Source organism: Python bivittatus, unplaced genomic scaffold, assembly GCF_059951505.1.
Source record: "Python bivittatus isolate LINGU-HERP-01145 unplaced genomic scaffold, Pbiv_v1 ctg000330_np1212, whole genome shotgun sequence".
Lineage (NCBI taxonomy): Eukaryota > Metazoa > Chordata > Lepidosauria > Squamata > Pythonidae > Python > Python bivittatus.
Genome location: NW_028277058.1, coordinates 41,579,034 through 41,605,307, shown reverse-complemented (window position 1 = coordinate 41,605,307; position 26,274 = coordinate 41,579,034). Strand labels below are relative to the sequence as shown.

The window sequence follows — 26,274 nt, the reverse complement described above, 5'->3', positions numbered from 1 at the left end:
GGGGGTTAAAGTTCATTGTTTAGAAAGAAAGGAACTTGACTCAGAAGAAGAACCCCTGGTTTGTGTGCAGAATCTCCTGGTTTCACATTTTAGCATCATCTCCTAGTTTCAACTTTTACTATCTTCAAGCTGGGCCAAGAGTCTCCTCCTATCTAAAATCCTGAGAAACAGCTGCCAGTGAACATAGATAACATTTTACCTGGTCCAATGGACTGACTCCCTATAAGGCAGCATTTATTGCTCCTAAGACCCCTTTCAGTTCTATGCTTCTGTTTCTACTCTGAAGCTTCTGTGCTTTATTCACTTCTATGCAATGTACTTCCCAAAGAGGGTGCATTTGTCTCCCACTCTGCCAGTATTCAGCAAAATTAGAACTGAATTTATTTTAATAAATACTGATTTAATTTCACCTCTAATTTTAATAGCACTGTTTCTATTTTTTGTAATTTATACTATTAACTGCTGTAAGCCTCCTTGAGTATCATGTGGACAGAAAGGAGAGATACAATTTATATATATATATATATATATATATATATATATATATATATATTAGTGAATTCTCACCCATCCTCTACCAGCCCCTGGTTTATCAAAAACCACGTTGTTCCCATTGACAAATGCTTACCCCCACTCAGTCTTCTCTCCAGAATGATGCTGATTAAAATCATATTTCTCTGCCCCCGTGGCACCTGATCAATGTCAGCCAAGTGATTTATTTTTCTGATGGGGATCTGCTTAATACAAATATAAGGTGGCATCATTTCAGTCCACTGTGATGAATTATGATGATTGGTCTTATAGTTTATAGAAAAAAATCACCTCCATTTGTTTTGATGCCAATGTTTTAATTTGAATAGAATCAAAGGAGCCAATTTACTGTCTGATCCTGTTCTTATGGATACCTTTCAGCTTGGGCAGCATGTGCATGCTTCTAAGCAAACTGCTTGCAACACCTGCTCCTGGGATTCCTGCCCATCTTGGCTTTTGAAATTGGCTACAGCTGGGATTACATTATGAGTGTCAATTGTGCTAAATGTCTCATTGCAGGAAAGATATCACGCTTTGTGTTGCTTGGAATCAGCAGCTTTTGATACCATCAAACATGGCATTCTTTCATATCATCTCTCTGAGTTGTGGTGTCTTCAGTCATACCTGGAAGACAATATTAGGAAAGGACTAAGCAACTTAGGAGCCATAGATTAAACTGCTTTCTGAGTGTGTATACCAGGAGTTGGATGAGTGTGAGAGGCTGGAAATCTGGTTGGAAAAACAAATGTGTCACTGCCTAACATCTACATAAGTTGACAGAGGTAGTCTTGGACTTGGTGTGGAATGTCCCTAGGTTGCTAATATTTAAGGAATGTAGCATCATGCTGAGACCAGTCTCTCAGGGGTAGCTCAGGGGTTCATAATTGTTATGACTTCCATGAACTTGTGGCAACTGATATCTGCTTCCACTCCCCTACTGGGCCTGGTTTTCTGATGAAGGATGGTATTCTGGGGTTAGGGAGTGGCTGATGGCTTTGTCCCTCTCCTGTAGGGGCATGGAGACATGGGGCTTCTGGATTTCATGGAATTCCATAATTCATGACATTAGCCCCACCCTTTTGCATATGCATCATGACATTGCACACATACTCAAAAGAGGTGGAACTTGCAGTGAAACAGTGCAATGCTGTTTTTGTCATTTTGATATGAACAGAGAGTTTCTGTGGATGCCTATAGGCCAGGGTCTTTGCAGATGCAGCCCCTATCCTATGAAATTACTTTCCTTCTTGAGGTACTGTCCACTCTCTTAACTGATTTTAAGAGAAATCTGAAAAGTCACTTTTATAGGGAAGCCTTTCTTCTTGATATGGCTGGCTGGAGAGTTCTGGGAGTGAAGTCCACATAAGCTTAAAGTTGCCAAGGTTGAGAAACACTGCTATAGGGTAATTGGGGAGTGTGAGAGAACTATGGAAAAGGTCCTTCAGACAGTAGGATAGAATTTTAGATCTGTCATTCTATTTATCCAGCTCAAGGACTGGCTTAGTTTCTGTCTTCTGACACATCCTTCTCTGAACTTGTTCTAGTTTCTCTGAATTCTTAATAGGGCTCCAAAAACCAGACACAGTGCTCATTGTGGGATCTTACCAAAGCAGAATAAAATGCAGCAATGACTTCCTGTGATTTGGAAACTGTATTCTGTTGATTGCATTTGTTTTCCTTTCAACCACACCATACTGCTGACTCACATTGAGTTTGTAATCAACTACTATCCCACAATCTTTTTCATAAGCCACGACCAAACTAGTTACCATCTCTGTTAAATGTCATTCTTTATTTTTCATCCCATTTTTCTAACCTATCAAAATAAGTATGGGTTTTATTTATCTCCTCCTATGGGTATTAGCTATGCATGGGGTGCTGGAAGCTGTAGAATACTTAAATGCAGGTTAATGCAGAACTAGAAATAGTGTGCTTGGCTGTGCTACCGTTGACACTATTCTGCAGTGTGGATCAGTGTAATGCAGCTTTTCCTTGGCTATTCATTTATTTATTATTATAAATGCCAGCATCCATTTACATGTTTACCACACCAGGGTATCTACAGGGTAGGTGCAGTATGCAATAATAACATTCCTTATCCAGGAGGTTTCTGTAAATGTTCCAACTCCACAATTGAATCAGTAGGCTCTTTCTGTTGTGGTTGGAGTGAGGAGCTTATAACTTCATTCCTTACCCATTGTGCAGGCTAATCTGAAATTGAAGTTATCTACTTTTTACTTGCTGACTTCTCCATTGAATTTTCCAGGAATGTAACAAAATTTTGCTTGATTGCAATTGCTATTAGAAAGTTATTGGTTTGACTCTTAAATTGGTTAAGTGTGTTGAAGCTCCATCGCTCTCCATATCTATCTCTCATCTCTCTATATGTATCTCTCTATCCCCCCCTTTTATTTGTATTTATTTTATTCTATTTTTTTTAATAGTGTCAGAGTATTATCATTAATCTTCTGTAACCTGTTTTGTCTTCTATACTATTTTTTGGCCTCTGGCTGTAAATTAATAATTAAAAGTAAGAGAAACCCAACCTTATGAAAGGAGCTGGGAAGAGCTATGTATTTTTAGGCTTGAGGAGAACAGACTAAGGCAGGGATTGGGGAAGAAAGGAAAATAGCACTCTTCAAATACCTGAAAGGATGTTATCTCAAAGGAAGCCAAAGACCTGTTCTCTATTCTTCAAGATTTCATTATATGGAATAATGGATGTAAGCCATAGGATGGCATATTCCTAACAGTAAGAGCAGTTTCACAATGGAATCAGTTACCCAAAGGAGTTGTGGGCTCTTCTTCATTGGATGTGCTCAAGCAAAGATGAGATAGCCACCTACCTGGAATGCTTTCATTTGGATTCCTGCACTGAGCAGGGGGTCAGGCGTGATGGCCATTTCCAGCTCTATAAATTTATTATCCAATGTTTCAACGATGGTTATGCTTACTAAGGAAATTTGAGGGCTGGTCCCCAAATCAGGAGATTGCCCACTGTGCTCCTCTTACTCACTGCATGGAACAGGATGAAGTTGCATCAAAAGTATATTTAAATAATCACAGCTATTTTATACATGATGGGGGTGGAGATGTTGCAGGCAGGGAAAGAATATGGTGCAGATTTCTTACCTCTATTCAATTTTGGTTGATTAATTACTCTTGCACAATCAATCTGCAGAAGACTTTGTAAGATTAAAAAACACAGACCTAAAACTTCTATGATATTTACAAAGCTACAGTTTATTGTTAAAAGTACTACTACAAAAATGCAGAATACTCAGTGAGACATAACACACTTTTTATTCCATGCCATTTTTTGGTCAGTCTAATCCACTGCTAGTGGCTCTGCAAGATCCCACATTTCCTGCGTTTATAGAATATGAATATGACCTAATTAGCTAACACATATCCAGGCATTTGGGTGAGAAGGTTAGGCATCCTCTGTTGGTTAAAGTTTGGTACGGATTATGAAATTGTTGTTTTAATCTTATGTGCCATCCAGAGTCACTGCTGAGAGGTGGGAAACCACATAAATCACTTAAATAAATAAATAAATAAATATGAATAATATGAAGACCATACAGAACACAAGAGTTCAGATCCTTTCTTCAAGGAGTTTATAAATTAATAGCAATCTTTTTCAAGTCAGCATCCTCTAGATGTGTTGGACTACAATTGATTTCATTCCCAGCCAACAAAACTCTGCTGAAAAGGACAATGGAAGTTATAATACAACGTATCTGGACGGTGCCATTTTGGAGAAAGCTGATATTTAGGGTAGCATTGTTGGATCCTATGGAACTGCAAGCTCTTAGCTGAACAGCCTTCCTCAACTTGGTGACTGCCAGATATGTAATGTCTTAGTTGCCATTATCTCTAGCCAATAAGGCCAAGGTTGGTTGAGGATTAGGAGAACTGAAGTCCTGCAGATCCCCAGATTGGGGAAAACTGGTTTGCACAGTCATCTTCATAACTACTGTATTCCCAAACAGCCAAATCTTCTGGACCTTCAAAAAGTTCAGCTGTATTGCAAACTGAAATAAGGGGCTGAGGATCATACTGGGTGCCCTGAAGGTCCAGAGGCGATTCCCTTTGACTCACCACTTAAAAGCAGTGCCTTCCAAAGGGATCGATCCTCCACTTATCCCGAGCTAGTGAGGAAGGTCTCACAGAAGTCCATTCCTTGGTGAATTTTCAGACAGGTGTTGCTACAGCGCCTGAACTCGCTGGATCGCACGGAGGACACGTGCTCCAACCTGCCACTGCCGTCCCCTCCCTGCCCTCGCGCGACATACATACAATTAAATGACAGGCCATAACTCGAGGGAGGCTGCAGCTCCGCACCTGCAGAGAAGCTCCCCGCTCCCTCAAATCCCAGGACCCGACGGCTGGCGACAACGTGACGCCTCCAGCCTGCAAAGCGAAGTGAAGACGAAACAGTCCTTGACAGCAACTTAGCCCTTTGCTATCTCAATCTTGCTGTTGTTCCGAATGTTTGCTTTCCCCCCTCACCACTTGCTGCGTAAAAATATATGCCAAGCCTGGAATTTTCCAAGGCAGATCTTCCCGGCGAAAATCACCGCCGTTCGTTCCCCGGGGCATTGAATCAACCCTCGATCTATTCTGGATTACTACACGATCCTGCAGGTTTTCGCTTTTCCCCGCCCGCCCGACCCCACTGGTAGAAGTAGAGTACAAAACAAATCGCCAGGCTGGGATGGCGAGATTAAAACCTCTTTCCCATTCCCGAAAACAGCGAATTTAGGAGAGCAGAGACGGAGCCCGCTGGAGAAATATGGATTTTTTTGAAGAGGGAGAGGGAGAGGGGGAGAGAGGGAAAAAAGTGACACTTCGCCGCCGTCGCAGCTGTCAGGGGAGGGCAAGTCAGAGAAGGTAGCAATGCGAGCGTCCCCATTGGCTCCCTTTTGGGCTGTTTTGCATAGCCGCGCCTCCTCTCTTCCCCCCCCCCGCCTCCTCCGGCTGGCTGGAGCGTGCGGGGTAGTGCAGCGCCGGAGTCGAGGAAGAGCGCAGGGCGGCTGCCGCTCCCGCGAATTGGGCAGCGACCGAGGGGCGTTTCGTGGTGCTTCTTCGCCGCGCGTTCTTCTGCCAATGCGGATCGCGTCGGAGGACAACGTCTGCCGGGCGGACCTGCTCGAAAGGCAGGCCAGACGCGGGAGCTGCGAAGTTCCAGCCCGCGAGAGAGGAGCGGAGGCTTTCGGGGCGCCGCCGCCGCCGCCGCCGCCGCCTTTCTCTTTTTAAAGTTTCCTGCTGGTGCAGCATGAAGTGCAGTGATGGCAAGGAGAGGTAAGACGGTGGTGAGGACGCTGGAAGATCTGACGCTGGACTCGGGGTATGGTGGTGCTGCAGACTCCGTCCGGTCCTCCAACTTGTCCCTGTGCTGCTCCGATTCCCCCCACTCGGCTTACCCCTATGGAGGAAACAGCTGGCAGCAGCGTCTAACTGACTCCATGCACAGTCGGCACAACAGCTTTGACACCGTCAACACTGTCCTGGTAGAAGACTCCGAAGTGCTGGACTGCGCCGGGCAGCACTGCTCCAGGCTGTTGCCTGACCTTGAGGAGGTTCCCTGGAGCCTCGACGAGGTGGAAGCTGTGCTCCTCCTGCAGCGCAAAGAGGCCGGAGGGCTGGGGGTGGCCCCCGCCGCCAGCTCCAGCAGCGCCGCCAGCGCCGCCAGCTCCACCACCGTCAGCAGCAGCAGCGGCGGCGGCGGCGGCGATGGCGGCGGCCCCCCTTGCAAAGATGCCTTGGCCAGACTTTCCACCTTGGTCAGCCGGGCGCTCATCCGGCTGGCCAGGGAGGCTCAGCGGCTGAGCCTGCGCTTCGCCAAATGCACCAAGTACGAGATCCAGAGCGCCATGGAGATCGTCCTGGGCTGGAGCCTGGCGACCAGCTGCACGGCGGCCGCCCTCAGCGCTTTGTCCCTCTACAACATGAGCAGCAGCGGCGGCGACCGCTTCAGCCGTGGCAAGTCGACCCGCTGCGGCCTCACCTTCTCGGTGGGCAAGTTCTACCGCTGGATGGTGGACAGCCGCGTGGCCGTGCGCATCCACGAGCACGCCGCCATCTACCTGACCGCCTGCATGGAGAACCTCTTCCGAGAGATCTACGCCAGAGTCCTGCAGCTCGCCGCCTCGGCGCCGCACCAGCAGCCCCACCACCAGACGCAGCCCCACCAAAACAACCCCCAGCCGCAGCCGCAACAGTCTCAGTTGCACCACAGGGGTCCGTGCTCGAGCGCCGGGTCTGGCGGGACCTGTGCCGCCGCCGCCGCCGCCGCCGCCGCCGCCAGTCTGCCCCCTGCCGCCGCCGCCGCCGCCGCCACCAAGGAGCGAGAGACGAACAGCGGCGGCAGCAGCCTGGCGGCTAACGAAGCGCCGAAGTTTACGCTCGAGTCTCTGGAGCAGACGGTCAGCAACGACTCGGAGCTGTGGGGGCTGCTGCAGCCCTACCAGCACCTCATCTGCGGGAAGAACGCCAGCGGTGAGTCAGGCGGGCGCTGCTCAGGGGCCCTGCCCACCTGTTGTGGCGGGAGGAGGGTCGGGGAAGTCTGCAGGCTTGGCGCGCCGGGCCGCCCCACGGAGATGAGGGTGCTCTCCGCACCTCCGAGCGTCGCGAGAGGGAAAGGACGCCTGCGCCCCCGCAAAGGGGAGGGGACGCCTGTGCTATCGCTAACGTTTAGATCTGTCCGGATAGAAGAAGATGAAACCTGTTAGAAGCGAAGATCATCAGAATGCCTTGTCTGTGCCCAGTTCAGCTTACTCGGAAGTAACTGCCATTCATATCCATAGGGATAAGCACTTGGGCCTGTGGCAGTGAAACCAGCAGGAATCTTTATAATTTCTGACAGTAACTGATAAGCCCAAGACCTAATTAGCGTTCTTCAAATCTGTGGACTGCAAACCCCATAATTGCTAGCCAGCATGGCAAGGGAAGATAGCAGTTGTAGCTCGTGGTATGTGGAGGCCACCAGAAAGCTCATGGGCCAGATGTATTTAATGAGAGGGACACCTGTCTATGGACACTTTTAACTAAGGATATTGCTGTAGGGCACTCATGCTAATTCTGGTTGGGTGTTGCCCCCAAAGAACTTGGAGGTTCTGACTTCAGAATAAGTCTGGCTGCTTTGGTGACATACATTGTATGGAAGTTCTGTGGATAGTTTGGAGTGTGGAATTGTTATGCTGTTTTCATTGGTGCTTCGGATGGCCTCATATCCATATTGATACGACAAACTGACAGTCATTAATTTATTCTTACCTGTAAGGTGAATTGTATTCCAAACTTTGCCACTTATTTTCCTGTGTACCGTAATAACTGGGCCTCACCTGCTGAATTTCTACTCCTGATTCTGTCAAGTTACAGAATGATGGCCTGTCCCTTGTGTAGTGTCTGAGAAAGCGGTAGCTTTTGTCTGACGATCCTAGAAGTGTTGGAGACAGCTGTACTTTGTATCTGTTTTTAGTGGAGAGCTGTATGATGTGGTTAGCTTGGAGAAGTCTGTCCATTCTAGCGAAATGTTATTGCGCTAAGCTGCAGGATCCTGGGGGGGGGGGGGGGCGGCGGCGGCTGAATTCTGCCTATTCCCATGGTTTGGGCTTGGGAGGGGCTGAGGGCTATGTGTTGTGGTTGTACTTCTTTCACTCAGTGCTGACGAAAGGTATGAAGGGTGTGTCTGCTGCCTTTCAGCATCCCTGTGCTGAATGTGACTGGATTGCTTTGGTGGGAAAGGTTATAGCTTGTAGTATTCTGTAGTGGTAAGAACTGTACACCTATCAACCCTGTAGAGTTATCTATCTCCTGGCTGTGGCATAGATACTGACCATATTTATGCTATATGTTAACCCATGGTTAATTGAACCATGATTTACTGAACACATTCAGTTGCTTGGGTTGGAACAATACACTGTATTATATATTAAACATACAAGTCGGGGTGCATGGTATCCAGAACCACAAACTAATTGACCACATTTTAGCCCACACTGAGAAACACTGTGCCCTTGTAGTATTGAGAACAATTGTACTCAGTTGTATTCAATGCCCCTTTGCAGAGATTCTGGGCAGATATTTTCTCTATGGGGAACAAAAAAGCAATACTTTTTTTCCTCATGGAACAAAAATGATATTCGTCTTGAAACATGTGCAAACCATTACTGGGAATCTGTGCAACTGACTCTACCTCTGCACGCTTATCCATCTCTGAGGAGAGCATGTTTTTCATCTACTTAACTCCTTCTTCCTACACCCCTTGCATCATTTTACTTGCATTGCTAAAACCCATCCACCCTAAAACATGTGTATCAAAATGAATCAACCTTCTCTCTATTCCACAAAGTTTGATATGTCACAGAAGCAACAGTTGTGGGGATCAGCATCCCTGTTGCAGAGTATCCCATGAACTTTGCATGTCTTCCAGATGTGCCATGACTAAACAGGAGAGCATCAAGTTTTGCACAGTACAAAAGAGTAGGATTCCTTTGCCTCAGCACTGTAAGGTCTGAATTTCAGCTTATTGGAGCCTTTGCACAAGTGGTTTCAAAAACAGCATTCACTGTCATAGGTGCCTCCTTTATTGCCACTTGGTTCACTCTTTTCCAAGACTCTTTGTGATCCTTCTATTCCAGTGTTTCTCAACCTTGGCAGCTTGAAGATGTGTGGACTTCAACTCCCAGAACTCTCAGCATCCTGGCTGGGGAATTCTGGGAGTTGAAGTCCACACGTCTTCAAACTGCCAAGGTTGAGAAACATTATTCACTGTTTGGTTTTGAACTGTGGACTTGTTTGCATCAACTAGAAGGGATACTTAGATTCTAAACAGTAGGTGGTAAACCAGTAGTCCTGTATTTGAGAGCTTTGGTACTTATTTTCCTGAATTGATCCCTGGACTTCTGCCCCAGATTTCTGTTTTGACCTTTTTGGACTATTTTTTTGGCCCTTCTATGATGGTAGCCATGTTCCTACACCAACTTGTTTGAAAGGTAACACTCCTAGGCTTATCTAATCTTGCAAATGTACAACTCTTGTTACAGTGACAGATGAAAGGCTAGTACTGTATTTCAGGCCAAGTGCTTCTCTTGATACAAAATGCGCATGGTGAGTGAAATGTGGATGTAGTCCTCTGTGGATTCTAAAGTCTAGATCCCCGGAGATTCAAAACTGCATTACAGTCTTTCATATGCATGCATAAATAACAACAGGTATCCATTAGCAAAATCTAAAAAAAATCAATTCCATCTTCTCACTGTCTCCTTTTTTTTTTTTTTTTTTTGGTGGTTTACTGTGCAGGATTCTGACTTGCTTAGGTTTGTGCTTGAGGCACTTTTTGGCTTTGATAGTTTGGATTTCCAGGTCCTTCTTGTTTTGAGACTGCTGAAGTTAAATAGGCTTTATTTTGTTGGGTGGAGGGAATCGTGCATTTAAAATCACCCTTTGCATGGTTGTCTTCTGAATTCCAAGTCATTGGTTTTCTTTGCCCAATTTCAGAACATGAAAAAGCCTTATGATTGATGTCCATCCCTCTCATGACTTTTCACCTTCTTTCCACCTATCATCTTCTTTCTTCCCCATTGAGTCCCAGACGTTCATGTGCAAAGCATTAAGCCCTGGAATATCCATAAGGTATTAATAATACAAATCAATTGGATGGGGCTGGGGAGTGAAGAAAAAGGAAAAAAGCAGAGAGCAGGATTATTCTATGCACACACACACATATATATGTATGCATGCATGTATATATATTTGCCTTCAAGTCAGTGTTGACTCCTACACCAATCTGGGTCTCGTGCATACATTAAAATATGCATATTAAAAGACTGAAGGAACTGATGGGGAGAGAGATTTCCCCCCCCCCCCATATATTCCTGACTCTTGCTTTTGGTATATGTATCTGGGAATAAAGACACCAAAACCCAACAATGGCAAGAGGGGACATTAAGGCCCTGAAAATTCATTAAGGGTCTCTGGACCTATTCCCCATAACCTCTGTCCTGAACCTCCTAACCAACTCTTTGGCTGAGTTCTGCTTTATCTTTCTCTCTCTTTGTGACCATTTTTGTAAGGGCTTTGCATATATTTGAGCTGCCTATAATATATACACACACGCTTCAAAAGCTTTCATTTTTCCACAGGAAATGGCAGAAGTGTAACTGAAGCTCTGGGAGAGAGAGAGAGAGAGAGAGAGAGAGAGAGAGAGAGAGAGAGAGAGAAACAGAGAGAAGAAATAAAACTTTGTTACATATGTAGTGGTTTGGCCAGCCAGAGCCTGCCTGATCAGACCTCTGAGATGCAGTTTTTTGCTGGGGAAGCTACGTTCATGTCTCTGCTTGTTTACCAAAAGCTGGAGGCGGAAGGTGCACCCAAGATCACCAGCTTCCCTTGGATAGTCTCTCTTTCTTTTTTTTAAAGCAGTAAGGTATCAAAAAAATGGTAGTATCTCCCCCCTCCCCACTGTCAAGTCTGGAGATCTTCAAAAGGGAAGATGCCTCACGTTGTTCAGATGCATGCACAGCATAGATAAAAATGGAGCAAGCTGCAGTACCTTGTTAATGTTCAAGGGCAGTCAACTCTGTATTATTGTGTGTGTCTCCTTCTCTGGGAGATCCATGCTCTTACAACCTCAGAGGTAAAACCAGAATCAAAACAAGCTGCACAGCAGAAAACTGGATTTAAAGAGCCAGTGTCTAGAATCCTATGATAGCCTAAAGAGCATTTCACGTTACCTGTTGCTTTAGAATACTTGTCAAGAACAGAGCATTATTGTTTGAACAAGGTTTATATTGAACACTTGCTTTTGCATTTTGTCTTTTGGTTCCTTTGTGTTCTGTAATATTTGGATATATTTCAGTGAGGAATTATGTTTTGTGCACAGTTTAACAGTCTAATCCTAACCTAACCAATGCACTCCAAATGTGTTGGACTTCATTTCCCATAATCCTCAAGAATATATGAGACGTCAGCATCCTAGATCTCCCAGGAAGCATAATACGTACCTATGTGATTGGGAATTATTAAAATTTGAGTCCAGTACAGCCAAAGGGCACCAGTTTGGGGAAAGCTGATCTACAAGCTCAGTAGCAGAACCTAAGTACAACCCTACCCATTTTTTTCTTACTCCTGCCACTTCCCCCACTGTTGAAATGTAATCAGAGCTCCTTGACACTGTGTTATGTATATGTGTAAATCAGCTGCCACCTGTCTATCATACCTAATAGATATTCCTTATGTTATAGGATAATCACAACTAGGGACATGGTGGTCATCAGTAAAAAGCAGAGCAGGCAAACTTTATGTACCTAGAGGTTGCCTTTAATATTTTTTGCAGAGCCAAGGATTGCAGTGGGTGAAGCAATGATACAAAATGGGTGTGTCCTAGTGGAGCAATTTTTTCTCCTAGGTTTTGGGAGGAACTTTGTTTTTCAATGATGTTAATCATATTTTAGGGCTTATATTATACTATTTCAGAATGATCAGAAATTGTGCTACCAATTTTTAGGGATTGGATTCAGAAGGGATTCTAGGAGTTGCAAAAAGGGAATCTGAAGTTACACGTGACCTTTGAACCTCATATTTCCCATCCATGGTTCTGTTGTCAGTGACTCCCATTAAATTCTCTATAGTGATAGGTGGGAATGACCTTGGGAGATGGGGGAAAGAGATGCTGCCTAGGGAACAATCAGATAAGAGGGTCATAGCCTGCAGAGAAAGAAACTCAGAAAGGAACCTCCCTAATTTATCAGGCTGTAAAAGAGACAGCAGGATATTTGTACTTTCAGACTTGGAAGATTCTGTTAATGTAGCCTTACAATAAAGTAGAGTTAGCTCATCTGGTCATGGTTCCTGTCTAGTCTACCTGGGAAGGCTGACATCAATCTTGCAAGTCTGAAAGTACAATTTTCCCACAGTCTCTTTTACAGCCTGATGAGTTAGTTTCTGAGTTTCTTTTTCTGTCTGTTATGCAATCATAATCCACAGTCATGGTTCAGAGCTGTGCATAGGACAGAAACAGCAAGCTAGAAAGGGAAGGTTGGAGATCAGCTGATGTCCAATGTGGCTCAATCAAGATATGGCTTCTTCAGAAGGCTGCATACCATCACCACCTTCAAGATTGCTGGCACCATCCACTCCCTTACTGAAGGATTAATAACCTCCCAAGTCTGGCCACATGCTACTCCCAGCCGCATCAATGAATGAGTCAAGTGGGGCATGGACCAGTAGTAAAGTTCATGCCACAGAGAGCCCTAATCCTATGATTGCAATTGTCACAAGCCAAAAACAAACAAACAATTCACATTATAGCTTAATATAATGCGGGAACACATCCTGTGAATCCCCAGCCTGGTGTCCTCCAGATGGGTTGCACTTTAACTCCCCAAATTCTCAAGAATTTGAGCGGCACTGAATTGGGATCTAAGGAATGCGATGCTGTGGGCATAGCAAAAATAAGGAAGCTGGCAAGAAATCAGCTCTAGGCTAAATAAGAACTTTATTTAATTCTTTAACTGGATCTGCAAAAAGCCTTAACTTCAGAACCTAATTACATTGTGTTGGCATAGTTCCTTAACAGATACTTAATTCTAGGCAAGCTCCACTTTAGAAGGAAGCAGTTAAATCACTGCCCAAGTTATTGTCACTACATAAAAGAGTTGCTACCTAAGTGATTAAGCATCGCTACCATATGTGCTTATATCTGCCTCATTCCAGCCCTGATAACTTTGAGACATTATCAACATCTGTAGGCTTTGGGCATTATATGACTTCTTGATGTCTTTTAAGTCATATTGTTTCTGCAGTTATGAGTAATTAAAAATAATCTAAGAATAAAGACAGTTTTTGCATCCTGATTTGATATATTACATAGTGCAATCTGAAGGGTAACTTTATTCAGATCTAAGTATTTTTTCTGGAAATGAGAATTATATTGGTCTAAGTGTTTGGGAACCAAGACTATGATATGAAGCTGTGTTAGGCTGTTACTAAGCTAAGCTTGAATGTGAACAAAGCAAACAGAGTGAAGCTAATTCTAAGTTTGTCCTCTAATAATTTACCTTTAAAATGGGATTTTCGAGTATGCAGTGGTTCTGGACATGTTTGCTTAATCTTCCATTTGTCAGGGGGCCTTCTTTTTGTGTAAATATAGTACTGCTGCTGTTCATTATAAGTATGCAACTACCATAACTTGGAGAACCTTAATGCTGGAAAGTACTTTAATGCTGCAATCCATTACACATTAGCTTACAATATGACAAAGTCCTGTTAAGATCAGTGGGGCTTACTTCTGGATAAACGAATGTAAAATTGTTCTAGTTTCACTCTTCTTGGACTACAAAAGACACTGCTTAATTGTGAAAGAAGTCCCTAAAGCAGTGTTTCTCAACCTGGGCAACTTTAAGATATGAGCTGTGAACATCTGAACTGTGCTGCTAATTGTGCCACTGGTTAATTTCTGTTAAGATATTAGATCTATCATCCTTCATTTGTGTAGAAATAGAGACTATTTGACTTTGGTGACATTTTAAGTTGCTTCCCAGAATCTCTGTCTCAGAAAGCTGAGTGTACTAGATCCCAACAGATTTTCCAGGTGTTTTCTGGCTAAGATTTTCTCTTGACCTTTCCTACATTGGGGAGCTGAAGTAAGTCCATGCTTAAGTTAGATTGTTCTGATGAGTTTACTCTGAGCTAATATGCACAGTATTTTGTAAGTAGTACACTCCTCTTTTGTAACATAGGAGAAGAAAAACCGAATAGTGGTGATTACTGTTCTCAATTCAGTAGTGGAAAACCTTGCATTCTGGGGAATGACTGACTTTTACCTGTTCTGTTCTTTGTTCTTTGTCCATATTTTCCATTCTTCTGAGATTAGTAGAATGATCACAATAGTTTATTCTGCTGCTACTGGAGCCCCAAGGAATGGCTAGCAAAGGAACAGTTTTCTTGAGATGCAGTTGAACTTAAATGACCTTATTTGGACTGAGCCTATCTGTAGTGAAGTAGGAATGCACTTTCAGCAAGGTGAAAGATCTGATTCTTACTTGCATGTCCTGGGCATAGTCTAAATCAGTTACTGCATCTATTCATTTATGAGATTTACTCCAAGAACAAAGATGGTAGGTAAAATTCATGGGTGAGTTGTCTTGCATAATTCCTCACTGAAATGCTAGGATTTATGTGCAAGAAGTGCTTTTATTTTACTCTAATTGCTTTTATTTTACTCTAAGTGCTTTTATTTTACTCTAATTGATCAAGGCTTACAGTAAAAGAGCTTGTGGCCAGATTGTATTCGTATTATTTTTGACCCAGTGCTCATTCTAGAGGAAGGTGTGGGGGAGGAGCAAAAAAATTTGCTCAGGAGCATATTGCAAAATATTTTCGTATACAAATGCTTAAAATGTATATGTAGGAAACATTTGATAACTTAAATGGAGTTTTCTTTTTTGAAAACTCAGAGTAGTTACTGGGTAGCCTAAATTAGCCCTATATGACCTGGCACTGAGGTCTTCTCAGGACCACAATCCCAACCAGAATTGACCTGTATTGTATATCCAGGAGAAGCTGCTGCTGATTCTCTACTTTTCTGAAGTGAGGAGCTGAGGCTTATAGGCATTTTTTGGTAGGAGTGCCCACCTTGTGGAACAGCTCCCACTAGATATTATTTTGGCACCTATATTACCAGCCTTTGGAAGCTTTTAAAAAAGAAACTCTTTTGGAGAGCATTTGGAATTTGATAGATGCTATTTATGTAATAGTTATTATGATCTGTAAGTTATATACTTACGTTGGAATTATATTGTTGGGATGTTACTATTTAATTAGTTTTAACTGTTTTACAATGTACATTTTACTGCATAATTGCACTCTGTGGTTGTCATTATCTGCCAAAAATCACTATGATTCTTATGGTTTACAAATGTAATAAATAAATAGGGTTTGAACTGTGATATATTTGAAAGAAAGGTACAAAGCATCAATGAGTTGGCTATGATCAAGACCACCCCCAAACGCTATTTGATTTCAGAAGGAAAATCCCACTGATACTGCCCTTACTTTGGTTAATTGTTCCCTCTTTCAGCAGCCCTCATTAATTACCCCCATCATAAATAAGGCAGTCACCTAAAAGAGCAAAAGTTGGGGGAGGCAACCCCAGGGCTGTTCCACCTGAGCTGTAATCTCTGAGGGGCAATAGATGCTCATTACCATCACAGATAATGCTGTGAAGGAGGGTCCTGACATGCACATAAGTTGCTCTGTCCACATTACATACATTGCCATGATATCACAGCATTTTTCTGAGCTGACAGCAAGCAGTTGTAGTTCAGGGTGTGCTTCTAACGTATGAGGGAGGATGCCATTTTATTGCCTTTATTAAAGTAGGATTCTACTGATCCTCCATGTTCTTCGATACAGTATGTGGGCTTGTTGTACATTGTTCAAGAATACTTCCTGATCTTACAGGGAGAGTTGTTTTGGGGGGCACAAATGTCTGTAGTGGAAGAGAGGAGATGGGGAAATTCCATTTTCTGAGTTTTTCAATGCATGAATGTATCCCATTGTATTGTTCAACCTATAGTAACCCATGAAATGGTGTGAGTTAAGAGCAAAGAATTTACAAGCAATGCAAACCTAAACATACATTGTAGGATCTGGTATTGCCAAAAAAAGTAAGGGGTACAATTTCTCATTCTTCTAATGTCCTTTCTTTCAGTATGAGTCAAGAAAGCATGTGGATGTATGCAAATGCCCACTCTGAAAAATTGCACCTCACAGCTTTACTTGTCAAACGATTTCCCATCTATTGAGCCAGTTTGCTCAGAAATTATGATAAACTGTACATTTTTTCAGCTTGATAGAACCAAACTGATTTTTCAGAGGCAAGGAGTTCAGACAGGGAGAGCTTATTTAAAAAAATGCTCTGCTTTGCTTTGAATATAACAGCAGCCGCCACAGCAGCATCAGTCAGTCCAAAGTCTCCAAGGCCCCCAATAGATCATTTATTGCTTGGTGAAAGTGGTCTGCCCCACTGCATTTGGAGCTGTGAAAAATTACGTGTTGCATAAGGTTAGGGAGGAAAGAGGGTTCTCTCTCTTTTCCTGGTGCCATGAACACGTTTCAAGAAAGCTGTCTTAGATAGCTCATTTCAGAAGTAAACATGGGACTGGTTTATTGACATTTAGAAGTGATGGGATGTTTTCTTTTTAAAAGTTCATGGTAGAAGAAGGGAAAGTATTTAAGTTGCTTTAGCTTTTTCCATACAAACCGTGGAATAGAAAGTTAGAAAAATCTGTTTTAAGTTTTAAAATCTCTGTTTCCACATAACATAAACAAAAAGCAAGAATGCGGTTGCTGTCATTGTCCAATAAACCTGGGGGATGATGGATTGGAGAAAACTGTTGTAAGGCAGCTCTGTCTACTAGGTATTCTCAGTGGAATCATGGCTGACCTGAAAGAAGTTCAAGCCATAAGTATACCAAATAATCTTATATGTTTTCCCTCTGCAAAACCCCTGCCTGAGAACAGTGAGATGTTTGTTCTCCCTTACATGAATCCTCAGGATTTCTGATTTATTTGTAAAATATTTAGCTAAAATAGATTGCACAAAGACCTACCTTCCCACCCTCCCTGTTATATTTTTATATACATTCTCTTGCAGAATAAACACAAACGTAAAGGAAAAACACTGTACTTTTGGGACATGGTTCAACACTTAGTTTTCTTTCTGTAAACAAACACCATCTGTTAATTTTTGCTGTTTGGGATGGGTTTTTTTCTTCCCTTGTTGATAAATGTATTCTTGTGGGGAGTGGAAAGACATACCCCTTTGAGTTTTTCAGATTGAAAACTCATCTAGGGGAAGGAAATTTAAGCGCTGGTCTGATACATGTGGATTTGCTTGAGGATAGTTTACTTCCTAGGTGTATATTGGAATTTGGCTTAGGGCAGTAACATACCCGAAAGCCGTGTGAAGCTCTTGTAGCTGCTTTTGTTACATCTCAAAGTTATAAACCTATATCCAGCTTAAAATAATTTTTTTTAAAAACTTTAAACCTTCTCTTTCAAATAAGTTATAGATAACAAGAGAGAGCAAGCATGATAGAGCGGGTGATTGGATAGAGAGTGTGTGCAAGAGAGAGAGGGCATGAGAGAAAGTGAGAGAGGAAGACAGGAAAGGCAGAAAGATCTACCAAGTGAGAAAGTGCAAGAGAGACAAGTGGATGAGAGAGAGAGAGCAAGTGAGAAGGAGTATGAGAGGGAAAGACCAGGGAGTGAATGCAGGGAGAGGGAGAGAGAGGAAGAGTGAGTGAGACAGAACATGAGAAAGGCAACTAGTGAATAAGAGTGACAGAGTAAACAAAAGCAAGCAAGAGACAGCATGTGTGTGAAAGAGATAAGCCATAATCTTTGGGTGGGGTGGGGGCTACTTGATAAAACGAGAGGTGGAAACCCTGATTTATGGATCTAACCATCTGCTATAACATGCCTCTTCGCATACCCCCAGCTCCATCACATATTACAGAGAGTTGTCAGTATGTCATCAGCTGGATTTGTGATGGAGACAGATTAGAATTTAGCTGTCAGGACAGAGCAAACTATGGTGCTATACTTTTGTGCTGTCTCATGGACTGGAGAAAAGCATGTTAAACTGGCTGTCTGGATGTGCCCTGAAACTTTGCCCTTGACTCTACATTATTGAGGGCAGTTATTTACCTGCTGTGTTCAAATCAGTCAATGTTTATTTTGGTCAATGACCAGCATAAAACAGAGGCAGTCAAACAAACAAAGAAACATATCAAAGAAATCATCTTGGGTAACATCCTAGATATGCATATATAACATTCTAAAGGAATAATATTAATACTAAACCTGTAATCCTGAAGTTAAAATCATAATATCATTTAAAACCAAAACTGTGACCTTAACCAAAAGCTAAAAAATTGGAGTCTGGGAAAACGTATTATTTATTAGTGGCACTAAATCCTAAATTTAAAACTTCATGTGGTCAAGGGGGAAGTGTAAATCCATTTCCCCCTTGACCATATTAACTTTTTAATTTAATTTAAATTTAATGTTTTAATTTACAGCAATAGAGCCCTTTATCATCCATCTGTTGATGTCTTTGTTTCAGTCAGCAAGTGACAGCAGTCAAGGGGTGTCAGCTCCTGCCTAATTTTGGAGGCAGTATGACAAAAGTTGGTGACATCCAAAGAAATGGACTCCAGCTGGTTAGACAGAAGAATTTGTATGCAGACAGAATCAGTATGCCATGGATACTTTACAATATGAGGATAGATACAAGAGGCTGTAGTGCTTCTATAATACCCACTGCATTACAGTTCAATAACTCAAGCTGGCCAATCTTCTGAGGCTGGGAATCTTAAAGCGGTAAAATGTCTTTTTTTTTTTGTAATTTTCAGTAGAATGTATAGTAACATCACAAATATTATTGTATGTATGGTAGAAAACCTGAAACTCAGACCCATTCAGCAACATTTACTATTTTGGTGATTGCAACTTTGTCTAACTTAGTAACCTTCAGACATTCTGGAACTACAATTCCCAGAATTCTCATTGACCATGCTGCATGGGATTTCTGGGAGTTGCAGTCCCAACTCAACGGGAGGGCACCAGGTTGAGGGAGGTTGGATTGAAACATACAAAAGATGGAAAGATAGGAATGTCACTGACATTTTTGTATTCGTGAGTGCATGTTTCCAAAAGTATGCCTAGATACAAGGTGATTTTATAATCTACAAAATGTTAAAAAAAAAAGACCCAGTATTTCCCCCAAAACAAAATTGATTATGTGACATCAAGTCATTGTCAACTCTTAGAGACCACATACTGTAGGCAGATTTTCTTCATGACAATCTGTCCCTATCCTGGTCTTTCACGTCTTCCAATGGTGTACTCATCACCACTGTAACTGAGTCCATCTACCTTGATGCTGGTCATCTTCTTCTTCTCTTTCCTTCCACCATGCCCAACAATAGAGCCTTTTCCAGAGAGCCAGGGTTATTGCATAATGTGTCAGAAGCAAGATAATTTGAGCCTGGTTATTTGTGCCTCGAGTGAGAACTCTGGGTCAATTTGTTTAATGATCCATTTGTTTGTTTTCTTGGCTGTCCACAGTATTCTCAGGAGTCTTCTCCAACACCAAAGTTCAAAAGCATCAATACTCTTCCTATCCTTCTTCAAGGTCCAATGGGGATAGTGTTTTATTTATTTTTTTAATTGTAACCTGCTTTGACTGCTCATTTCAAAGGAAATAAGGTAGATAATGAATCCTAGAAAAGTTTACTATGAGAGGATTTATAAAGACTCTCTTGGATAATTCCTCATGTGACTTAAAGAAAATGTAAAAGCTCTTTCTAACCCCCTTTTTATAATATTAACCCATGATGACAGCAGATAGAGAAGTAAAATAGTAGTAATAACAGTAACAACAACAATAAATTTAAATCTCTATTCAACCATATCTGGCTTTGTTTAAAGATACTGTAATATTACTTCTCTGTTTTTAACAGAACTAAGAAATAAAAAGGTGGATAATTAGCAGTTAAAATAAACAAAAACTTGCTGGGCCACTTGCAATGCAACACAGAGGGGGTTGGAAAATAAGCTGGGTGACACTGGGCAATTCTTCCTTTGCTGAGAGCTTGCCAAACTTTTCAGCAGCATCACAAAGCTAAAAGGTATAAAATAGATGTTTGTGAAGCAAAAATGAAATACAAAAGAACAATCAGAAGAGAGGGGGATTATCTACCACCCCATCTTATTTTGTCTTTTGGAAAGGTAGGAACACTTCCAGTCAAATCATAAATCCTATATAAGATTACAGGCACTCTTGCAATTTTAGAGGTTGACCCTTTGTTTTGCAGCATAGAATCAATGAATTGTGGAGTCAGAACACAATGATTGTGTCTTCCAATCCTCTGCAGTGTGCAGGAAATCCATTCTCAAGAGGTGGCTGTTCAGGCTCTTCTTAAAGACCTCCAGAAATGGAGAATTCACAGCTTCCATAGGTAGATTGTTCTACTGTTGTACAAACGTTGCCGTCTAAGTACCTGCAACATGTACCTATTATTTCTGGTCCTTGTTTCTATGATGATGGACAATAGTTCCTGATCATCTTCCTTATGTCACCTTTTTATGTACTCGAACACTAATGTCATGTCTCCCCTCAGTTTTCTTTTTTCTGGATTCAAGACCTCAAGTTCCTTCAGCCTGTCCTCCTAGAGCATGTCTCTGTATCATCTTTGTTGTCTTCCCCTGAATCTGTTCTAACATGTCAATACCCTTCTAGAAATATGGTGCCCAGAACTGTACACAGTACTCATGATATGGCCTCACAGTGCAGAATAGATAGAAAGACTTAGATAAAATGCTTCATTAAATGCAATCCAGAAGTGCATTATGTTCCAACCATTAATATTCCTTCTCCTTCTTCTGGATAGAAGCCTGTTGGATGCTAAGGAAGGTATCTATGGGTACTTAATAAAGTTAGGGTTGTCTTGCCAAATAGCAACTATCACAATTACATTTGTACTTGTGGACACAGTAATACTATGTAGCTTATTAGAAATAAGGATAGCATCTATGGTTGGTATGATTGAACATCACTGAGGGCCATATGCCTGCATAGTGCCTATCATATAATTCATTTTGAATCCATTTCCCATCTCCCAATAATACAAAAGCCTGTTTGTATTAAAAGGTGGGGGAGAGAAAGAATTGCCCTGAGCCTCTTCTCCAGGTTGAAAGAGAAGACTTTCCCCAAACGACATCAGAAACACCTTTGCAGCAGGCATCTATCTCCCAAGAAGAAGGGCATCAGGAGCTTGAAGAAAAGCAACTTCTTTCTGCTTCACTCTTCTAGCCATGGGGACAGGAAAAGAAAGACAAAGGAAACAGTGTGGAGAGAGAGAGAGGGCTAAAGTGTCAGATTTCCATGAAGATTAAGACCTGTTAGAACTTTCAGTCTTGCTTGCAGTTGTAGCATTCCTACCATAGTTGCAATAGGTAGCAGGAACTGGGAGGGAGGGAGCTTGGGAGTGGAGTCATTTGGGAGGGAAAAGAAACTGGGGTTGTTTGGCTATGGCATAGCATCAGAGTTTTCTCTCCCTCTTGGATACTGCACAGCTGGAAGCAAAAACAACTGCAGGCTGTAGAAGACGATCAGTGCTTTCTTTCTGACTTTGGGTCTCATGTTCTCATTTGCTAAATAGTTAGGCACAGTTGAGCTATATATGCCTCTTAGCTTTGATCAGGAATGAGATGAGCACATGTTTTGTATCTCACTAATTCATTCGGTCTGCCCTGCACAGACTTAACTGTGAAATCTCTTAATGTGATATTTATACCTCAGGGTGGCATCAAGAATTAGATTTTTAAATTTAACTGGACAAAACTCATGCTGATTGCCCTAAGAGATCTTTTTCATTCCTAGCTTGAGTAAAGAAATGACTTGGAATACTTTTGTAACACAATAGTTTATAATGATCCTTTTTTAAACTGCATGTTGAAAACAGATCAGTCACTTTCAAAGAGAATTCAAGTGTCACAAATCTCTTGGAGGGAAACTCTTTTTCTTCCTTTGATGCTGAAATAATAGCTGATGTTTAGTTTTTAAAATTTATTTTGAAAGCAAGTGTGACACATTTAGCTACATCATGCAGGATAGCCCCCCCCCCCTAAGTAGACAACAACTTAGCACAAAACTCAGAGGTTTTCTGAGGATCAGATGCTTATTTCCCAAATTAAATTTCTTCTTCCAATCATAAAAACAGATTGAATGAATGAAATGAAGTGAGGAGAATGGTCATGAAAATAATATAGGAATGGATAGTAGGATGGTGGAAATCTCTGAAGAGGTGGTTTCCTTTGATGAAAGTTTGTGTAAGGCACCCCTTCAAATTTACTTTGCAAAACAACACAACTCCTCCTTCCCACTTCTAAAAGTGAAGTGAAACTGTTGCGTTGCTTCACTTCATATTGCTCTGAGCTTCACATCCAGGAATTTTAGTAGTCAGAAGAAACTTCTGTACTGGTATTGTGCATGGACAAAAATGACCTCTTCTAGCCAGCTTCTGAAAGCATCAGAAGATGCTTCTAGGCAAATTCTGGGCATGTCCAAAAGCCTCTTTGGGTACTGGAACTGTTGGACAGGAAGCCTAGTGTCTTCTGGAGGAGAAGGACATTGTCTCCTTATCTCTACAAGTAGAATTATGCTGCTCCTGTGACAGAGAAAGCCTTCCTAAAGCAAAGCATAGCTGCTTTGCACAGCCTAAAAAATAATGAAATGTACCTTTTTGCATTTGACATGCAAAGCACATGTGCAAGAAATTACAGTACATGGAATAAATCACATCAGGTTATAAGCGGAACTGGATTTTCCATATTGGAATAAAGGAAATGGCCCAATATTAGTCAGACTATTTGTTTATCTATTGATAGATCTGCATGACCTCCGCTTTAATTCTGGAGGATGTAGTCCTTTTGAGGTTATGCCAATCTGTACTAGTCTCTGCTGGTCTGACTCGTACCATATTTGGTCTCTGATGTGCGTGTCAGGTATGAAACTTAGCTGTTTACATTCCTTTCTTCCCCTCAATCACTGTATAGTTTCCACTGATGTTGATATCTCTTTGGGCTATGCCATTCAGCAAACAAACAAACAAGTAAAGAAAGAAACAGTCAGGCATGGTGTTCACTCAGTATAATTTTATTCTATTTATTCTATTTAGATCAGCAGTGAGTTACTTAACAGAAAAGCAGAATACATAGTTTCATGCCCACCTTGTTATCCTCATAAGACTCTTATGAGGTGCATTAGCTGAGATGTAGTGAGTCTTCTGATCAAGTGGGGCTTTGAACTATACTCTCCCCAATTCTAGTCTGGCATTTAAACCACTGCCCTGAGCTGTGTCTCTGGGAGAGAGTTGGAAAACATAGATGATTTTTTTTTTTTGGTACAATACACAGATCTCCTTTCTCCATTGGAATTGATGGGGATAGTCTATGTATACATTAGCACCTAAAAGAAACTGCTGACTCAGGGACATTCTCTATTCGCATAAGCAGCTGTGTTTTTCTTAGAATAAGAACAGACATTATTTTAATTTTTATAATTGAAGCGATCTCATGTTATTGCTAACTTTCTTGTTTGCTCTACAAGAGTGATATTTTAAGGCCAAAACATTTTGCTTGATACTTTGGGTTTCCATTTCCAAAATTGGATGGTCTTCGGTGACTTTTTCTTTATCTTATTTTACTATCAAAGGAAGATAGCTTGGAGTGATGTGTAATGATCATCTGCAAAATGAAATGGTTGATCTCAGTCTTAAGCATGGACTATAACAAAGCTTTAGTATTTCACTTATCTGTAGATTCACAATGGCCTTTTGGTCTTTGTTAGGGTTTTTTAAAATATGGTATAGAACACAGACACAGACTGTATGTGCTTTTTCCACACAACACTATTTTATTGTAAAAAAATAAAATCGTATTCTCTGTTTTCGATCTATTTCTATTCTTATTTAATCTATATATTTCTATCTCTATGTTCTACCTCTGTGTTCTTATTCCTATGTGTAACTCGATGGTTTTTCGTATCTTAACTATTTCTTAGCTCTTTAAATCTTTCCTTTTCCCCAGGTCTTCAGCTCTTGTAGCCAAGCTCTGTCCATTTGCATGTGACGAGTTGTTTCAATGAGATGAGCGGTGACAAATTTGATATATAAATATTAAAAAAACAAACAAACCCTTTCACTCCTTCGTAGACTAGTGAATGGGCTTTTCTCTCCTCCCCCCCCCCACGCCCCCCAGCACTGGCAGTCCTCTGTTGGCTTGCGGGCTTGCTTGGATTTGCAGATGCTGGTCGGGCTCTTTCCCTGCCCCGTCTCTCAGCTCTGCCTCTCCACAGTCTTGCAGCTCCAAGAATTGCAATTTTCTCTTGCCGTCTGAAGACCACTGCTCAGGTGCTTGTCTCAGGGTTGTTTTCTATTTCTAGTAAGACAGTCTCTGCTGTCTTCCTGGCGTAACTCCTTCCTTGACACACCCACACACATGCTTGCTTTCAGTTCCCTTTTTATCAGTGCTTCTTATTCGTGAGCTGCCTAGAGTCACTTACGTAGTTAGATGGGTGGCATGTAAATTTGATTTATAAATAAATAAATAAACATAAAGCAAATACTCCAACTAAGGAGAGGATGGGGCTGTATTAACCCTCCTTCCCAGTAGCGCCCAAACTCTGGATCCCAGAAGGGAAATAATGCCTGCTCGGTCCAGGTGGTGAGTTCGCTCTTCCACAGTCTTGGATGGCCTGGAGCCGGCCTGCTATCAGAGGAACCTGGCAAAATTCATCTTCCACCAGAGCAAGTTTCTCTGAGGGTTGGCTGCCTGAGGACAACGTATGAATCAAAAGTGGACTACCCCCTGCCCTTTGGAGCCACACTTCATTTATTTGTTTATTTACTGGCCAGTTAGTTGGCAGTTTCTTTTTTAATACTTTTTATGAAAGTGGTTTACAATACTGAAAGTACACAATGGAATCAGGAAAAAAAAAAATAGAAAGAAAAGAAATACAAAGTGCAAAAGAAAAAGAAGAGAAAAGAAATAGAAATAGAAAAAAGAATATTTAAAGAAGCAATTCCTGATCTTCCTTGCAATAAGTACAGGCAAATTAATATTTCCCCACCCCCCTATGAAATTACATACATAGTTCACTTTTTTTCATAACCCCCCTTATCCATTCACAAATCCAAAAATCATCATTTCTGGCCAAATGTCAGCAAAAAGTCCATAAAGGCTTTCCAGAATGTTATGAAAATATTTCTTATTTTAATCCTGATCAAACAAGTCAACTTTTTTATATTCCTTTCTCTTGCTTCTGACAAACTTAATCTGTAGTTCATCAAGTTGCTGTCGTAGGACTGAATCTCCATTCAAACTTTCTTGTAGTGAGAGAGGGAATATCCTTGGCTGAATTGCCTGATTACTAGAGAAACCTGCAAATGACCTCTGTGTCCAGGATTCTGATGTGCTCCATGCTTGAAGCTCTTGCTTCCTACCTATTCTATTCATTGGAATCTCTTTTTCTTTTTTGACGATTTTCTTATGGGCCCTCTTCCCAGAACACTTTAACCTTATCAGCCACTGATTCACCCAGATCTCCTTACCAGCTGATGTGGCAGCTCCCAGTCCCATTAACTGGGTCAGATATCACCATTTGGAGAACACAGTTCCTACCCATCTTCTCCAGGAAGTGCCTATATCCAGTGAGCCCTTGCTTCGGAATTATATTGACAAGGCTTCATGACATTACTTTGATCATTCCATTGTCTAGACCAATATTTCATTGGTCCATTCCATTGCTAGACCAATATTTCTGAACCTCAGCAAATGTAAGTTTTAAGAATTCTGGAAGTTGAAGTCCACACATCTTAGAGTTGCTGAGGTTCAGAAACACTGGTCTAGGCAGGTAGCCCTAGGCGCGGCTTGGCAAATCATGCAACCAATTAGTATTTTGGAGGTATTTCTGTGCTGCCACGCCTTGGCAGTGAGTTCTTTAATAAAGAGTCTTGCTTTTTCAGCTGCTGTTTTTCTGTAGTTCTTGGAGGACTAGGGATATTAATTAGGTAAGTTGATTGGGTAAGGTATTGTTTCAACAGAACAAAACAGTTTAACTCTGCCTGACTGCCTGAATATTTTGGGTTAAATTTAATCATCTAG

At 41.7% G+C, this 26,274-nt stretch overlaps 1 protein-coding gene across 2 annotated transcripts in view; it reads left to right on the top strand.

Moving 5' to 3' along the window:
• Positions 1-5,219: 5,219 nt before the first annotated feature.
• Positions 5,220-26,274, top strand: part of ABTB3 (ankyrin repeat and BTB domain containing 3) — a 213,526-nt gene continuing 192,471 nt past the window's right edge. For both annotated transcript variants that reach the window (XM_088141089.1, XM_088141088.1), the window contains exon 1: positions 5,220-7,035. In XM_088141089.1, coding sequence (XP_087997215.1) covers positions 5,826-7,035 — 1,210 coding nt within the window. In that variant the 5' untranslated portion in view covers positions 5,220-5,825. The remainder of the gene's footprint in view (positions 7,036-26,274) is intronic.